This window comes from Haliotis cracherodii, unplaced genomic scaffold (assembly GCF_022045235.1).
Source record: "Haliotis cracherodii isolate W230 unplaced genomic scaffold, xgHalCrac1.p SCAF_5, whole genome shotgun sequence".
Lineage (NCBI taxonomy): Eukaryota > Metazoa > Mollusca > Gastropoda > Lepetellida > Haliotidae > Haliotis > Haliotis cracherodii.
In genome coordinates, this window is record NW_027266308.1 from 23,702,707 (window position 1) to 23,719,825 (window position 17,119).

The 17,119-nt window shown below is 40.1% G+C and overlaps 1 protein-coding gene across 1 annotated transcript in view; it reads right to left on the reverse strand.

The window, feature by feature from the left end:
• Positions 1–17,119, reverse strand: part of LOC139444172 (serine/threonine-protein phosphatase 4 regulatory subunit 4-like) — a 79,013-nt gene that overhangs the window by 36,043 nt on the left and 25,851 nt on the right. The window contains exon 2 of the mRNA XM_071225069.1: positions 15,342–15,444. Coding sequence (XP_071081170.1) covers positions 15,342–15,444 — 103 coding nt within the window. The remainder of the gene's footprint in view (positions 1–15,341; positions 15,445–17,119) is intronic.

The following is a 17,119-nucleotide window of genomic DNA, read 5'->3' on the forward strand; positions in this document are numbered from 1 at the left end:
AATATTTTCCCTCAAAACACTTCCAACTAATACTTTCAAGACATTCTTAAGTATATTAAAACAGTAAGATAATTTAAAGGTATTTAAATGTCTGGTAAAATGATATCAGGGTTAGTTGAGTCCAAGTGGTCACTTATTACTCATCTGGGTGATGACAGCAGTTACACCACTGATGGACAACTCCTGCTGGCCTCCAGCATCACAGGCCAATGAGCGGACAGGCTACATCACTATCCTTCTAATGAAATAAAAACTGAATCTCTAAATTACTTACCGTTACCCTTCCAACTATCTTTTCTTGCCAGGTTTTAAAGAACGCCTCTACAGGAATGTTCCCATTATTACGGTCAATGTTTTCAGAGATCAATACAAATTCAATTGCTACAATTGTATTATCATTCACCCATGGGCTATTATACAAGCTGCATTTCACTCAAAAAGGTTTTGGTTTCACCTATTGGGAGACACTACATGCATAAACACAACAGAAAGACCATTTTCACAGCTTGCTATCCTACAGTGCCTAATGGCAACAAATGTATTTCTATTTAAAATACATGCTTTTATGGCAATGTGGTTTCATTTTAAAACTTTATATTAATTAATTAATTATATTAATGCAAAATTTTCCTCCACAAGATATTAGGTGTCAGTCAAGATAACGGCCTATGTTTATTCAACAAGTACACCATGTATGGTAATACACATCTCTGTTTGAGATGGTGTATCAGGTCCCTTCCTATGTATGTCCATGGTGAGTATTGCCCCCCTCTCCAGTAACCTACGTGATTGGCATAAGTTAACGTTATCACCCACCCACGCACCTATCGGGAGTGGCCTCCTGGACTGCGGGTGAAAGGCACAAGTTCCCACCCTACCCACACACCTAGCCACATCAAAGAGGGATGGCACCTTGGACTGTGGGTGAGGGTATAAGTTCCTACCCACGTAACAACTTCCATGAGGGGTAGCACCTTGGCCTGAGGGTGAGAGGCAGAAGCTCCCACCTTAAACACCTGTCATCCCCTTGAGTGGTGATGGGTACCCCCTTAGACTATGGGTTGGGTGAGAAGCATATATTCTCTCACACCTACCAACCTCTTTAAAGGGGTGGAACCTTGGACTCCATCTTCCAGAGGCAACAGAGGTAACTGACTGTTAAAGTCCAGTTTCCACTCTTGCCAAAATAGGCTGGATTTTTCTGGGTTTGATCGTAACGCCACTAGTGGCTATTATGAGTTCTATGTCCCTTTTACGTCCCTACTATTGACCAATCAGACTCCACCTCTGATATCACTTGTATTTGCTTCAAACAAAATGGTGGCGCCCTGTGAAGACGATCTGATCAATAAGCAAGGTCTATGTTGTAATAAAAAGGGTCTTACTTCGTTAAGTGCATCAAATCATGTAAGCACCCTGATCAAACACATAAAAAGATTTGGAAAATATCTGTTGATGCAAATCCTGCAATCGACCAAAATCTGCATGGCAGTTTACAAACCAGATGTCGATTTCATTACGCAAGTTTGATTGTACTATGCATAGACTCGTCAGTCCAGCCAAATCATAACTCCATAATTTTAGACTAGGTCGGCAAGGGTGAAAACTTGACTATCATAGTCAGTTAACTCCCTTGCCTCAGGAAGATGCTTGTTCTCCTAGATTCCCTCACTCTCCCCTACTTGCCATGCTGGGTGGCACCTCGATGTGATGTATGTACTGAGCAGTAAGGAATGTACCAGTTCACCGCTGACGGCAGTAATTGACTAAACAGGTGTTCAGCAGTGTAGCACAAATACTCCGACCAACACGGTGTTAGTCAGTCAGAAATACTTTTTTATTTGTTATCCTACTTGCTCTGTTTTGACAAATAAGTCTTGGTCTATTAGGGAGCGCAGCATGCAGACGTAACTGCTAACTTGAGACTGACTCAGCAGTGGCTCCATCTAGTGTCAGAGTTATCGGAGACACGGGGGGGATAACCAATCAGTGTTTTAAGTAATTCTTCCTGCCAGTAATAGAAACACTTAACACACGTGTGGCATGACGAGTCAGCAGATTCTCAGTCATGGTGACTAGAAATTGCAACAGCAATCATGGACCTTCTTTTTTAGGCTTTTATCATAAAAACTTTAATAGGATAACACACAAGGTTAGGTATATCCATCAGAGAATCGGATGAGGTACGCAAGTGTGTTTCTCTCCAAACTGAGGAGTATTAGTGCTGGTTGCCTGACAATCTGTTTTCTGGTTGAATGTCTCTTGTGACGCCACCTGTGCAGTAACCCAAGTACCCCTTCCTCCTCCTTCCTGGGTGCACTTGCAGTGATGCCACAGTCATCAGCTAAAATAATAGCCCTCCAACAGGACGTAAATCACACTCCTTCTCAGCAAGACTGATTTATTCTATGGTAGAGACATCCACAGAGCCCTTGAGAAAGCCCATGAACTGACTGATGTGGATCTGCCTAATGATATACACTGGCTTATGTCACTCTCTCCCATTGCAGGGAAGACGAGCCCTGTAACACATATCCCACACCAGCAGCTCCTCGTCACAAGCACATAGATGCTATCTTCCGATATCTTCAAGATATGCTTCTATACTTATTATTTCTCATTATGAGGTAATGTTATTTTCAGATAACGTTTTGGTGTAAAATTTCTCTGACAGGAAGTATTAATAAACAGTTCATGAGAATCTCTTGAGGTCTCAATTATTTTTCCATGCAGCAAATTCTTTATATTGGTTGTATAGGTGTATTTATGTTTGTGTGTCTGTATGAATGTTTGTGTGTCTGTGTGAATGTTTGTGTTGCTGAATGTGTGACAGTGTGAATGTGTGGCTGTATTTATGTTTGTGTGTCTGTATGAATGTTTGTGTAGCTGAATGTGTGACAGTGTAAATGTGTGGCTGTATTTATGTTTGTGTGTCTGTATGAATGTTTGTGTGGCTGAATGTGTGACAGTGTGAATGTGTGACTGTATTTATGTTTGTGTGTCTATATGAATGTTTGTGTGGCTGAATGTGTGACAGTGTGAATGTGTGGCTGTATTTATGTTTGTGTGTCTATATGAATGTTTGTGTGGCTGAATGTGTGACAGTGTGAATGTGTGGCTGTATTTATGTTTGTGTGTCTATATGAATGTTTGTGTAGCTGAATGTGTGACAGTGTGAATGTGTGGCTGTATTCATGTTTGTGTGTCTATATGAATGTTTGTGTAGCTGAATGTGTGACAGTGTGTGGCTGTATTTATGTTTGTGTGGCTGTGTTAATGTTTCTGTGGCTGAATGTTTATGTGGCATGTGAATGTATGTCTGTATGAATGTTTTTGTGGCTGAACATGTATTTGTATGTTTGTATGAATGTTTGTGTGGCTGCACATGTATTTGTATGTCTGTATGAATGTTTGTGAGGCTGCACATGTGTTTGTATGTCTGTATGAATGTTTGTGAGGCTGCACATGTGTTTGTATGTCTGTATGAATGTTTGTGTGGCTGCACATGTATTTGTATGTCTGTATGAATGTTTGTGTGGCTGCACATGTTTGTATGTCTGTATGAATGTTTGTGTGGCTGCACATGTATTTGTATGTCTGTATGAATGTTTGTGTGGCTGCACATGTATTTGTATGTCTGTATGAATGTTTGTGAGGCTGCACATGTGTTTGTATGTCTGTATAAATGTTTGTGTGGCTGCACATGTATTTGTATGTCTGTATGAATGTTTGTGTGGCTGCACATGTGTCTGCCATTTCTTTCATGCAGTGATTTATTTCAGATGTGAAACATGACTTTCCTGTTGGGATAATAAATGACTATCATTTTCTGCAAGACTAGGGGCAAGAACGTGAGCTGTCAGAGATAATGCAGTACAATGTATCATTGAAGCCCTGGTTTGACGTGAGTTGGATACAGGAGCGTCAGTGAAGGATCCCTTTGTTTGCCGGCATGATTTCAGGTGAGAGGTTTCCAGTTTTTGAACTTAAATCTACAAGGCTCTGGAGCTGATCTGGTGATATAACAGTACTAATAGACGGGTCAAACTGAAATATTCAGAATAATGTAATATTTAACACTGGTCTTGGTCCTAAGTAGCAAGTATATTTTTTAGGTCTTGTTCAGAAAAAGATAACTTCAGTTAAAGTTTGATGATCCGAAGCATGTTTAAAAATCTATACTCCATATGATGACAAGATGTCATACAAATATTGGAGACTATTTCAGGTCTTACAACCTTCTTTTCTCACTTTACAGGAACAAAAGCTTTGTTGTAACTCCAGTCAGTCACCTCTATGTGTCTCATAATGCCAACTGAATGTCAGCTGCATGTGCCTTATAATGCCTACTGAAATGTTAGCTCTTTGTGCCTTATACTGCCTACTGAATGTCAGCTGTATGTGCCTTATAATACCTACTGAATGTCAGCTGTATGTGCCTTATAAAGCCTACTGAATGTCAGCTGTATGTGTCTGATAATGCCTACTGAATGTCAACTGTAAGTGGCTATTAATACCTACTGAATGTCAGCTGTATGTGACTTTTAATGCCTACTGAATGCCTACTGAATGTCCGCTGCATGTGCCTTATAATGCTTACTGAATGTCAACTGTATGTGCCTATTAATACCTACTGAATATCAGTTGTATGTGCCTTTTAATGCCTAATGAATGTCAGCTGTATGTGCCTTATAATGCCTACTGAATGTCAGCTGTATGTGCCTTATAATGCCTACTGAATATCAGCTGTGTGTGCCTTATACTGCCTACTGCATGTCAGCTGCATGTGCCTTATAATGCCTACTGAAATGTTAGCTCTTTGTGCCTTATACTGCCTACTGACTGTCAGCTGCATGTGCCTTATAATGCCTACTGAAATGTCAGCTCTTTGTGCCTTATAATGCCAACAGAACAATGGAGTGCATTATGCCCATAATATTTCAGTTCCTTGGACATTCTGGCAATATATATAAACATGTTAGGAAATGTCTTCAAAATAGCTGACGTTATAGTCAAAGCGCATTCACAGAAATGTTAAAATAGCTATGGGCAGTTTTTAACAGAACAAGTCCTGATGAGTTGCAACTGTTAACGTTGAGTGACTGTTGGCAAGTCCATGCAGAGAGCATGCAGGCACACTGTATCCCAGGCACACTGTATCCAAGCCTCCACACCCGTGTTCCTCCTGACTCCTGTATCTGTTTGTTTAACTTAAGATAATTGAGATCCACTGCTGGTTATTATTGTTATCACATTTGTTGATGTGTGGGGTGACTGTGAGGGTCTGATGGCAGTGTAAACATGCCCCCTACATCGCCTACACTACATGATAGTCCATCTACAAGCATGTCAGACTTCAGGGCAATTTAAGATGGAAGAGGATATAGCCATCTATCTCCATCTCAGGATCCCACTTCATGGCGCTGAAGGTGTATATTGTTCCCCAAAGGTTGTACATTGTACTGATTGTTCCCTACATGTTGTACATTGTACTGATTGTTCCCTACATGCTGTATATTGTACTGATTGTTCCCTACATGTTGTATATTGTACTGATTGTTCCCTACATGTTGTACATTGTACTGATTGTTCCCTACATGTTGTACATTGTACTGATTGTTCCCTACATGTTGTACATTGTACTGATTGTTCCCTACATGTTGTACATTGTACTGATTGTTCCCTACATGTTGTACATTGTACTGATTGTTCCCTACATGTTGTACATTGTACTGATTGTTCCCTACATGTTGTACATTGTACTGATTGTTCCCTACATGTTGTAAATCATACTCATTGTTCCCCACACGTTGTACATTGTACTGATTGTTCCCCACATGTTGTACATTGTACTGATTGTTCCCTACATGTTGTACATCATACTGATTGTTCCCCACATGTTGTACATTGTACTGATTGTTCCCTACATGTTGTACATTGTACTGATTGTTCCCCACATGTTGTACATTGTACTGATTGTTCCCAAAATGTAGACTCTGCTGATTGTTGCTACCACGATTGCAGTTTGAATCATTATCACATACATTCTCTAATAAGGCCTCAAGCCCATGTGCAACTAATAGGAAATACATTTGAACATTGAGTCTGTCATTCCAAAAACTTTTCTTAAAAATCAACAGTTTCAACCTATTTAATATAAAGTATAAAGAATCTTTCCAAAATGTTTACATTGTAACTATAATGGGAAGGAACAGGCAAAGTGTGACCACTATGTATGATAGTTTACTGATAAACAGACAATGTCTGACCAATCAGACTAACGTTCAAATGTCTTATATCTGGAGGCAATGAGTGAGTCTCGCTGATCAACAGGTGAGAGTGCCTTCAGCTACTCATCATCTTTTGGTGATATGTCAGCCTGCACCAGCCGTTCCCCTCTATCTCCACACATCAACCTCCTGCCTCATCAGTCAGAACGGACTCTTGGGCAACACTGCACATGAGTCACAAAGATGGACCATCCCTTTGGTATGTGATCATCTTATCCCTCTGAGATGATATATGCATTAACAATGAGTAACTTCAGTTTAATAACCCTGCCAAAGGCCAGCTGACAGTGCAGGGCTCACCAGTGACTGTGATGCCAGGTTAATGCCTGGTGACTTTCTTCTTGTCCCAAGAAAACTCAAAGTGATGACATTAAAACACATTCAAAGTAAGCATGCACAGTGCCATTAAACCATTCCTTAAGTTCCCATTAGATAAAAAAGTCAGTGAGCATGAATTCATAGGAGCAATAATGGCTAAAAAAAATATATTGAATAACTAAATATGCAAAAACATCAAAACACCAATTTCTATACAATCAACATGCTAACGGCATAGCAAATTAAACTACAGCAGAGGAGGAAATAGGATATGGATAATTACGAAGTTGTGGAACTTATTGAAATATTGGTAAGAAACTTATCAGTCATGTTCCAATTGTTGATAACTAGCCTTTTTTCTTTCTTACACAAGCTAGTTTTGGACTTGGCATCATCAAGAACACATATCTGGCTAAAATGGATGAAAATGGCCGTTTTGTCAAAAGTAGACATATGCATATTTTTATAGACTAAATCCACATCCTAAAGCATGCTCAAAGCGCTACCTTATTACCCCAGTCAATGGATTAGTATGCACTTGATTTTCATTCTCAGCTCCCTTGGGAGTATACAACCCAAGCTGCTTGTGAGGCCCTAGAAGGTTAACATCTTACACTACCGGGTACCCATTCACTGCAGGGTGAAAGGAGGCATATTTCAAACGTCACTTGCCTAAGGAAACACCAAATGTGTTACATGTGCATCAGTGTGGGGCAGGGCTGAAGCCCTAGAAACCCTCAGGAGTTAAGGTGCCGAACATGGTCACCAGTGACAGAAACTAACAGTTTTAGTCCACTAGTCCTTATAATGATAACACACAGTAACACCCTTAAAAAATGGCAAATTTCTACAAGTCCTTATGATACCTTTACAATTGCTTGGACCGATGCTCATGATGTCAATCACTGGATTGTCTGGTCCACCCTCGATTATTTTACAGACCGCCGTCATATAGCTGGAATATTGCTGAGTGCGGCATTAAACAACAAACAAACAAACAACAAAAACTATTGGGCATTTTGGCATGGACTACAGGACTAGTGCCAATTTTTATCACTCAGGTCACCCATCCACCTTCCCTCCATGACCAATGTTGATTGACTTTGCCTGATTCATGAACTCTGTGCTGAACACTAAACTATGCACCAACCCAAACATATATAGTGTTCCTTCCATCCCACTCCAGCACCACATTACTGCATGTCAGCACACGTCCACACCTGCTTGTTAAAGATCAGACCACACAACCCATTCTGAAGTGAGCTGGAGGGACCACTAAACCCCAGCATGTCAAGCATCAGAAGAATCCCACTGCTCTAATAACCACCCCAAGTAACACACAGCCAAACACACACACACACCACTAATGCACTCAAGTAGCCACAAATATTCCCCCCCCCCCCCCCCCCCCCCGTAATATTTTTGTTATATTCAACTCTGTCAGAGTCAGAGTAAACTTGGCCCTCAAGCACCCTGCACAGATTGAAAGATGTTGCTATTTCCAGTAACACTGTCAGGAAAACATGGAGCATAAGAAGAGCGAGTAGAGATTTGCATTTGCACAGAGCTTGACTGCACAGTGTAATACCTTCCCAGACCAGCAACAAACATACACTGATCATGCAGCTCAAGTGGTAAAACATCGCACTGAAATAGCAGTTATCCTCTTAGCGTTCAACCCAGTAACCGCACGTAATATATGTGGTATTTTGATATATTAGTGCCACAATTAATAAAGCCTAATCGACAAAAAGCTGAAAATGTAAATTTTTAAGGACATATCAGGCTCAGCGCCTGCATCCTGCCTGCATGTCAGTAATTTGATCTTTAGTGAACATTTTAACTGGTAAAAAGACTGACGGTTGATACACATGTTTACAACTTAAAATTTTAATGTCAAGCTTATGTGGCTTTTTTTATATGGCTTTTCCATTGGATGAGGGGCTGGTCACATGACTGTGAAACTGACTTTCATTTTGACACATTTTGACGTTCATATGTTTTTCATGAGACTGTATCCTTGAAGTGGCGTAAATACTGACAGACTACTTCCTGATTCCTGGGAAAAGACTGGAAATTCTCCAGCACAATAGACACAGAGGAATAGTTTCTGATCATTTAGACACTTTAAATTGTACTCAGTGTTTAGCATACATTGGGAAAATTCAGAGAGTTTTACTACATGCCCATTCACGAATATCCTTGCTACGACCCAACCTAGTGAACAAAACAGAAGAAATGCAAATCCAAATTATCTCCTCGATCTGTGTCTGGACGGACAGTGACAGTCTACAGCAATCTATGAATTTAACTGTGTCTAGTTGACACATCTTGATAATCACCTTTCAATGATCAGCCCATTGATCAATGATGACTAACACTTGCAATCACCAAAGGTCCAATAACAACTTTGGAAATCTCTCCCATCACATTTATCGTGACGGCCATTTGGACATCCTTTTCTTGATTAAAGCATTGCGATGTGCTGTCACTGTGAACGACTTACTGATGTTGTTCTTATCAGATCTTTCTCACCTAATGATGATATTATTTGAATATATTTGCTGTAACCAAACGACAAAAGATGTTACCATGGTTACTGTAGATCAATTTGAGCATACATGTGTAAGCCCATGACACCTCTGCTTTTGAGGAACTACTTTATTTCGTGAATAGTTCTTTGCTGTATGGCTGTCAGTGTAAACATGACACATGCATGAATTGTGTACACTATCTTCAAGGTATAAAATAATGATTTAAAAAAGTATTGATATTCACTTTGTGTGAGTTCATTGGAGTATAAACCTTCATAGAGTGAGGGCCAAACTGAATGAATGTCGCAAACTCTGTCATTCAAACTGTTGGGCCGTCACCTTTGAAGGTTCAAACTCCACTGAACCCACACAAAATGAATGTTAATTCCTAAGTTAATGTGTACATGTAGTCATGCTAGGTTTATCTGTCCTCTACCATTTCTTCTCGTCCTGGAGATGGTGCCCCTCTTCTGAAGTATTGTGCTTATTGTTTGTTTTTTGTTTAACGGAGCACTCAGAAATATTCCAGTAATATGACGTCAGTCTGTAAATAATCAAGTCTGGACCAGACAATCCAGTGATTGATATCATGAGCATCAATCCACACAATACGATGACATGCATCAACCAAGTCAGCAAGCCTGACCACCGATCCCATTAGTCGCCTCTTACGAGAAGGATGGGTTGCCTATTCTAACCCAGATCTTCACGGGTCCTCTGCTGAAGTATCAATGCTGACTTAACAGACAGTGAGAGGTAAAACATATTGATGCGCATACTTCTGATATTTCCCCAGTGTGCACATATAAATTTTCAGTTATCCTAAAATTTGATTGGCAGATTGTGACACCTGACCTTTATGAGACTACATTGGCAATATTCACATTTTGATCACAAGAACACTGTTTTTTGCTTATGCTGAAAGTGCAACCAACAAAAGGAAGACAAACTGAAGCACTTACAATTTGTAATTTTATCATCAAATGCTTAAGCCCTTAAGCGCTTAAGCAGAAAAGCAATGTCCTATTTTAAATATGAATACGGAGGTGATTATGTATTTTCTCCAAGACAGTGTGCCAGTTCCCATGGGTCAGAATAACTAAGCATTTGGGATGCAGCTACACAGTCGGACTATTTCCCCTCGACTGACTTAACACAAATTACAAAAAACAAATCTAAGTTACAAACGAAATTCCTCCCTGAGCTGTTCTAAAGAGCACCCTGAGCAACATGTGCTGAGTGACATCACTGTTTCTTATACTGCCAGCTCGCGCCCAACTTCAAGTTTCCAAGCCATTATACGTTCATGTCCATGATCTTTAAACCATAAACCACAGAACGCAAGGCTGCATGTTACCTTTATGATAAAATACATCACATAGTCCTTGAGACATCATCCTTTTCAGTTAGCATCATCCAAAGCCGAGCAGCGAGAAAGACAGCAAGGTTGTCAGTGTCAAACATTATTTGCCTGATTTCATCTGGTCGAAATAAGACGACTAAATGTGCCATAGGCATCCATTGGATCATCCGATATACTGTCAATGAAACATTTCCGACAATATATATATGTGTGTACTGGCAAGTTTTGCTATTGTTTGTTGGAAAAATGTAACCTTGACCTTTCTCTTATTGACTATATATAGACAAACAGAAAAGCTGTTTTGTTCAATCCTTGTCAAATTACATCTGTGGTAATAAATAGAATATTACAATCGCTTATATTTAATATCAAATTTAATGTCCCTCATAAAAAATCGGGCAAACTGAAAATTATTTCACTCGGGACATAAACTTGATATTAAACTGCGGCGAGCACAATATCCCATAAATTCTCATTCCAAATGGCCATATTTTGGGATTCAATTTAAAGAATTATTTTTAAAAACACTGTATCATGGTATCCTGGCATCAACGTTTCCATAAACAATGCTCTTCCTATATATTTCTGTTTGTAAATTTGCAGTCCCTCAAAACCCAAAACCTGTTAACACAAGGAAAATGGCTGCTCGTTGTTGAACCAAATCAATTATTCTTCTAACATCTTTGGATATGAGTTAGTGGATGTCACACAGTTGGTGCATGGCTTATGTCGTAATATGTTGCATCACCAAATGTAGTTATCAATAGTTACCTTTTTCATTAAACTTATGAAATCTTATATATTGCAACTTCATAGGAATATAAATATAAATATTTATATTGAAAATTTCCCTTCTTTTTCTTTGGTTAACCTCACTTGTGAATAGCTATCCAGACAATCTTGTGGTTTGAACAGAGTCAAAGTCAAACCCATTGCCATGGAAATAGAAATAGAAAAATTCTAAAAATCACAAAATAGCAAAAGACACCAATTGACAACCTGGTCTCTGTGTGTGTAAAGTTTCATGAAAGAGTATATAGTTTTAAGAGATATGTTTCTGGACATAGACAAGCACACCACAATGAACAGAGACCTTATCAAACTTGTTGCCGTGGAAACAGGATTTCTTTTTCTTCAAAAAATCCCCAAATAGCAAAAGGTACCAGTTGACAACCTGGTCTTTGTGTTTGTAAACTTTCATGAAAGAATACCTATAATAATACAGACAAAATATGATTACAGACAGACAGACAATCTGATTATATATCCCCCCAGATAACATACAGGGGGTAACGAGGATGGGGTTAGTACCCCCAACGAAGAAGGGGGTCACACCATCAGGGTGGTGGCCTCAGAATAAGGGGCTCCCTCAGTAACAATTACCCCAATATAACATATTAATATTATTACATCACATATGAATCTCATCACACAAGACATAGATAGGATAAAAGTCGGGAAACATAATCAGGGCTATTCATTATATCATCATCCTCATTATTACTACTATAACAATAATTATTGTAATGTACGCCAACTATCAAACTGACTGTCTAATTAAATTCCAGCGTTAGAAATTGGCACCAGTCCTGTAGTCCCTGCCAAACTGTCCAATAGTATCATAAGGATTAGTACAAATTTGCTAATTTTAAAGTGTTTTGCTATGATATCATCATAAGAACTAGTGGATAAAAAATGTTAGCTTCTACTGCTGAATCCTAATTGGATACCATGTAATATCAAAAGACTCTGGTTTAATACAGTTTCACTTCATTTTACACAACTGTCTTCAAATTGAGCCTTGTTTCTTCAATAGATACAGTGACGAAGACGATACCAAATTATCCCATAGAGTTACATGGGAACCAATAAGGTAGTCTCAGCCACTGCTTCTACTTTAGGCCTGACTTGATGTGCAATGACTTGGAAACACTATCAGAGATTAAAGATGCAGTTCACTACACAAGCCAGATAGTTCTGTCTGGATGCCAAGGCTGTGTACAGCTGGGGACAGGCAGACATGGAGAAGTGCGAGGGTCTGCTCATAAAACAAATTTTACAGACCATCTAGTCAGGTCATGCCTTGGTGGCAGTAGATATACACAGAGCAGACAAAAGGAGATAGACTTGCACAAGTCTCTAAGGCAATAATTATGACCTTAAATCATTATTTCTAGATTATATAAATAATAAGAACAAATTGTCCCGAAAAGAGATTTGAATCCTTACAAATTGTCCACATATCTAGACTTGCCATTAGGAGGATAGAATTACAACACATCCATGGACTTTTCAATCAGTACAGACTTGGATCAAGGCTAAGAAGGAGACAGAGCTGAGAGGATCTGTTCGTAATGCAAATTTCACAGACCATAGCCAAGGGGATACTTGGATCAGAATCAAATCACTCCCATGAAAAAACCATGGTATTCTCCCCGGCAGTTTGCAATATGCCAGAGCCTCCAAGCGCTGCTGGCTGTGTTATGAGAGTAGAAACCACTTGTTAGAGAGAGCAGCAGCCACAGCAGGTATACACCTGAGTTCTGGCATCCACAGATGGGACCAGTTTAGCACAGTGATCCCGGGATCCACACACGATTGGTCTATTGTGATGATGGTGGATGTGTATTGAGGAGACCTGGCAAGTACACGCCAGTTAATCACATTCTCCCATCCATCTGCCACATCTTGTCACTTCAGGAGCAGATGGAGTAATCTATTGGACAACAACTAACAGAAATAGAAAGAATTGTTTGGAATGTATGTTTTGTTGCTGGGGTGGAGTTGGGCCAGGCTTAGCTAAGTAGGGCACCATCTACAGCAGATAATGTGTATGGTCTTAACAAGATGTTGGTGTATATACAGGGCAAATACAGATATCATCTGGGGATAAACGCTTCCAGCATTCCACAATGGACATGAATTCAGGAATTTGGATACTCGGGGCAGGAAAACATCATTTCCAAAAGAATTCTGATACAGTAAATATGGAACCTGTTGACTGAACCTAATGCCAATCATTGATTGATTGTTGTTTATCACCACTGACATCAATATTCCAACTTTTTATGTCAGTCCGTAAATACTGGAGTCTGGACCAGACAACCCAGAGATTGACACCATGAGCATCAATCTACGCAACTGGGATGTGATGCCACCCATCAACCAAGTGACCAAGCCTAACCACTCGTTAGTCAGCTCTTACGACTCGCATGAGTTACAGAAGACCAATTCTAACTGGTCACATTATCAGTTGGTGACATTTGATAATCAGCAAGAGTCAAATAAAATTTTGTTTGATTGAGAAAACATGGCTCATAACAGCCCAGACATAACAATAAATTGGAATCAAACTGATAAAGGGGGCGGTCGGGTAGCCTGGTGGTTAAAGCGTTCGCTCATCACGCCAAAGACCCGGGTTCGATTCCCGACATGGGTACAATGTGTGAAGCCCATTTCTGGTGTCCCACGCCGTGATATTGCTGGAATATTGCTAAAAGCGGCGTAAAACCAAACTCACTCAAACTGACAAAGAGACACTTGTGGGCAAGTGTGCTGTTTCCATTCCTGGTTCTTACAGGTCCCCAGTAGCCTGGCTTGTTTGTTTGTTGTTTAAAGCTGCACTCAGCAATATTCCAGCTATATGACGGCAATCTGTAAATAATCGAGTCTTGACCAGACAATCCAGTCATTGACAACATGAGCATCAATCCACGCAATTGGGATCGAAGACATGCTTCAACCAAGTCTGACCACCCGATCCCGTTAGTCGCTTCTTACGACAAGCATAGTTGCCTTTTATGGCAAGCATGGATTGCTGAAGACCTATTCTAGCCCGGATCTTCACGGGCCGCCTGTGCTTGTTGATGAGGTGAGGAAATGGAGTAGGAAGGACAACTTGGACAATTGATTCATTGCATGTCATCATGCCTCCACATTGAGAAGCGTTGCACATTATATTAATCACTGGTTTGTCTGGTCCAAACATGATATTTTTTACAGGCTGATGTCACATAGTTGCAATATGGCTGTGGGTGGCCTCAACAGCAAATAAACATTGTGGGGCAAAAACATTTGGAGGGCAGACTGCATTACAGGCAATTGACTACTAGTACTATACCTGATATCAACTTTCATGACTTAGTCACAAATGAAAGGGTTTTATCCAACCTATTGGCCGTGATAATGGATTCAGATCAGATATCCTCCATGTCACGCACATAGTTGCTGTCATCGGACAGTCACCAGAGCCAACGTGTTTCAGTATATCAAGGTGGGTCAGCTTGAAGCTTGTCATCTGTGCCGTGTTTTCCACTCTGATGTTTGTTTGTCTGTACATAATCTAGTCTGGACAAGACAATCCTGTGGTAGACACCATGATCATGATCCAGCGTTAGAAATTGGAACTAGTCCTGTTGTCCTTGCCAAACCAATGGTAAAGGTATCATAAGGACTAGTAGAAATTTGCCCTTTTTAAGGGTTTTGCTAAATGTTATCATCATAAGGACTAGTGGCCGAAAACTGTTAGTTTCTAACCCTATCATCGATCTACTAGATTGGGACACGATGACTTGCATCAACTAAGTCGGTGAGACTGACCACCCGATTCTGTTACTTACCTCTTACTACAAGCATTGGTTGCTGAAATCCGTGGCTGTATGAAAGTGTGTGTGTCTGTATGAATGTGTGTGTGTCTGTAGAACGTTCGTGTGGCTGCATATGTGTTTGCCATTTCTTTCATGATTTATTTCAGATACATTTTATGATGCAAGACATGACTCTTCTGTTGGGATACAATATGACGATCATTCACTGATTGCTAATCCATGAACTCACCCGCACTTTGGGCACCACTCTTCGCATACAGTCAGCATGGTTGTCCTGCAGCAGGTCGGGCAGGTTGGTGATCACGCTGATACGCTGAACCTCTTGGCCAGAGCTGGAATACAGGAGCACATGGTCAAGTCATCCCATTTACACAGACAAAGGATCACACACAGACTGAAGAACAACACATGAACACACACTAGGCCATCGTCACCTCACTGTCAGTCAGATGACTACTACAGTCGTGCCCCGCTTATACGGACTTCAGATATCCGGAAACCTCGGTTCCCGGACGATTTTCATTCAAAACGAAATAATGACTATATAAATTTACCCGTATATCCGGAAATTCAGTTTCCGGAACCGGACGGTCATTTTCATACACAAAACACTGAAATGCACACAAAATTGTCTCACTTATCCGGACAATACACTTCCGCTGGTGGTAATTCTTCCGCTGATGGTAATCCTTTGACTCGTGAGAAGTCAATTAACAAAGTGACACTGAGTTACGTTTGAGACGAGCTTGTTTATTGTACATGTAATCCCCAAGCACAAGTTCGTGGCTTGTATAGAGACCTTGATTACCTATTACGAGAACACAGGCGATCTGGACAATTTGGATTTATTGTTTAAAATTCAAACCTCAAAATGTGGTAAAGTTCAAACTTCCATGACAGACTTCCAGTAAGAAGCTCGTTTCAGTTATACGGAAATTTGTTTATACGGACGAATTGTGAAGTGACGCAAGTGTCCGTTTAAACGAGGCACGACTGTATACATACAGACATCACGACAGGGTCACCAGACTGTCAACAGGACAACACCACGAACCTGATTGAAGCACTGTTGCATGGGTCTATCTAACTGCTTGCCCATTGGCCCATGGCCAGTTAAAATTACTAAGGGCTTGCTGAAACGTAAAGTAGATGAACTTGTGGCTTGTCAAAATTTCACCCCTGTTTAAGTTCATTTTTTTTCGGCCTCCACCATTTGGTTGTAGGCCAATTAGTTGGGAGAAGGGTCAGTAACTTTTAAAAGGAGCAAGCCCTGCTGGCAACATACAGATTTGTTGATAAATCTACCCCTGCTGTTGGGCAATGACTTGAAGCAAATGCACATGCCAAGATGTAGTCATCAGTCACGCTCTATATGCAGTGCCTATGTAAGGTTAGCATTTTACAAACTAAAGTCCCTGATATTCCTCTGTCAGTCATCCTCTAAAATGTGTCTAAAGAAGTTAGCTTTGGAGATGCAAAATGCAATTAACTGCACAAAATCTCAATCAAAAACTGAAAATGACAAATTTCCAAGACCACTATGTGATTGAAATGACAATCAGAAATATGAAACATTTTTCATGTGAGACAGAGCTAATTTCATTATTCCCTGCCAACTGTCATAGTGTTCCATAACAAAAACCTACAAGAGCAATATGAGTGACTTGTTATAGCAACCGGATGTCATAATGGCAGTGATTCATCAGCTCATCCCCGTCATCCTGCCACACAGGTTCCTGCTGCAGGTGTTGTCACCTTATCTCATTGTAGCCTTTCACACATACACATCTGACTTAAGCCTTTTCTATATTTTGTCAACTTTACTTGATACCATATAGAAAAGAGTTTATCAAAGAAAAAGTAAAAAAAAACAGTTAATTTTTCCACTTTTCATCAAGTAACAGTACTGTTGTTGTTTGTTTCTTGCATAACCCCACACTCAGCAAAATTCCAGCTATATGATGGCGGTCTGTACATAAACAAATTTGGACCAGACAATCCAGTGAT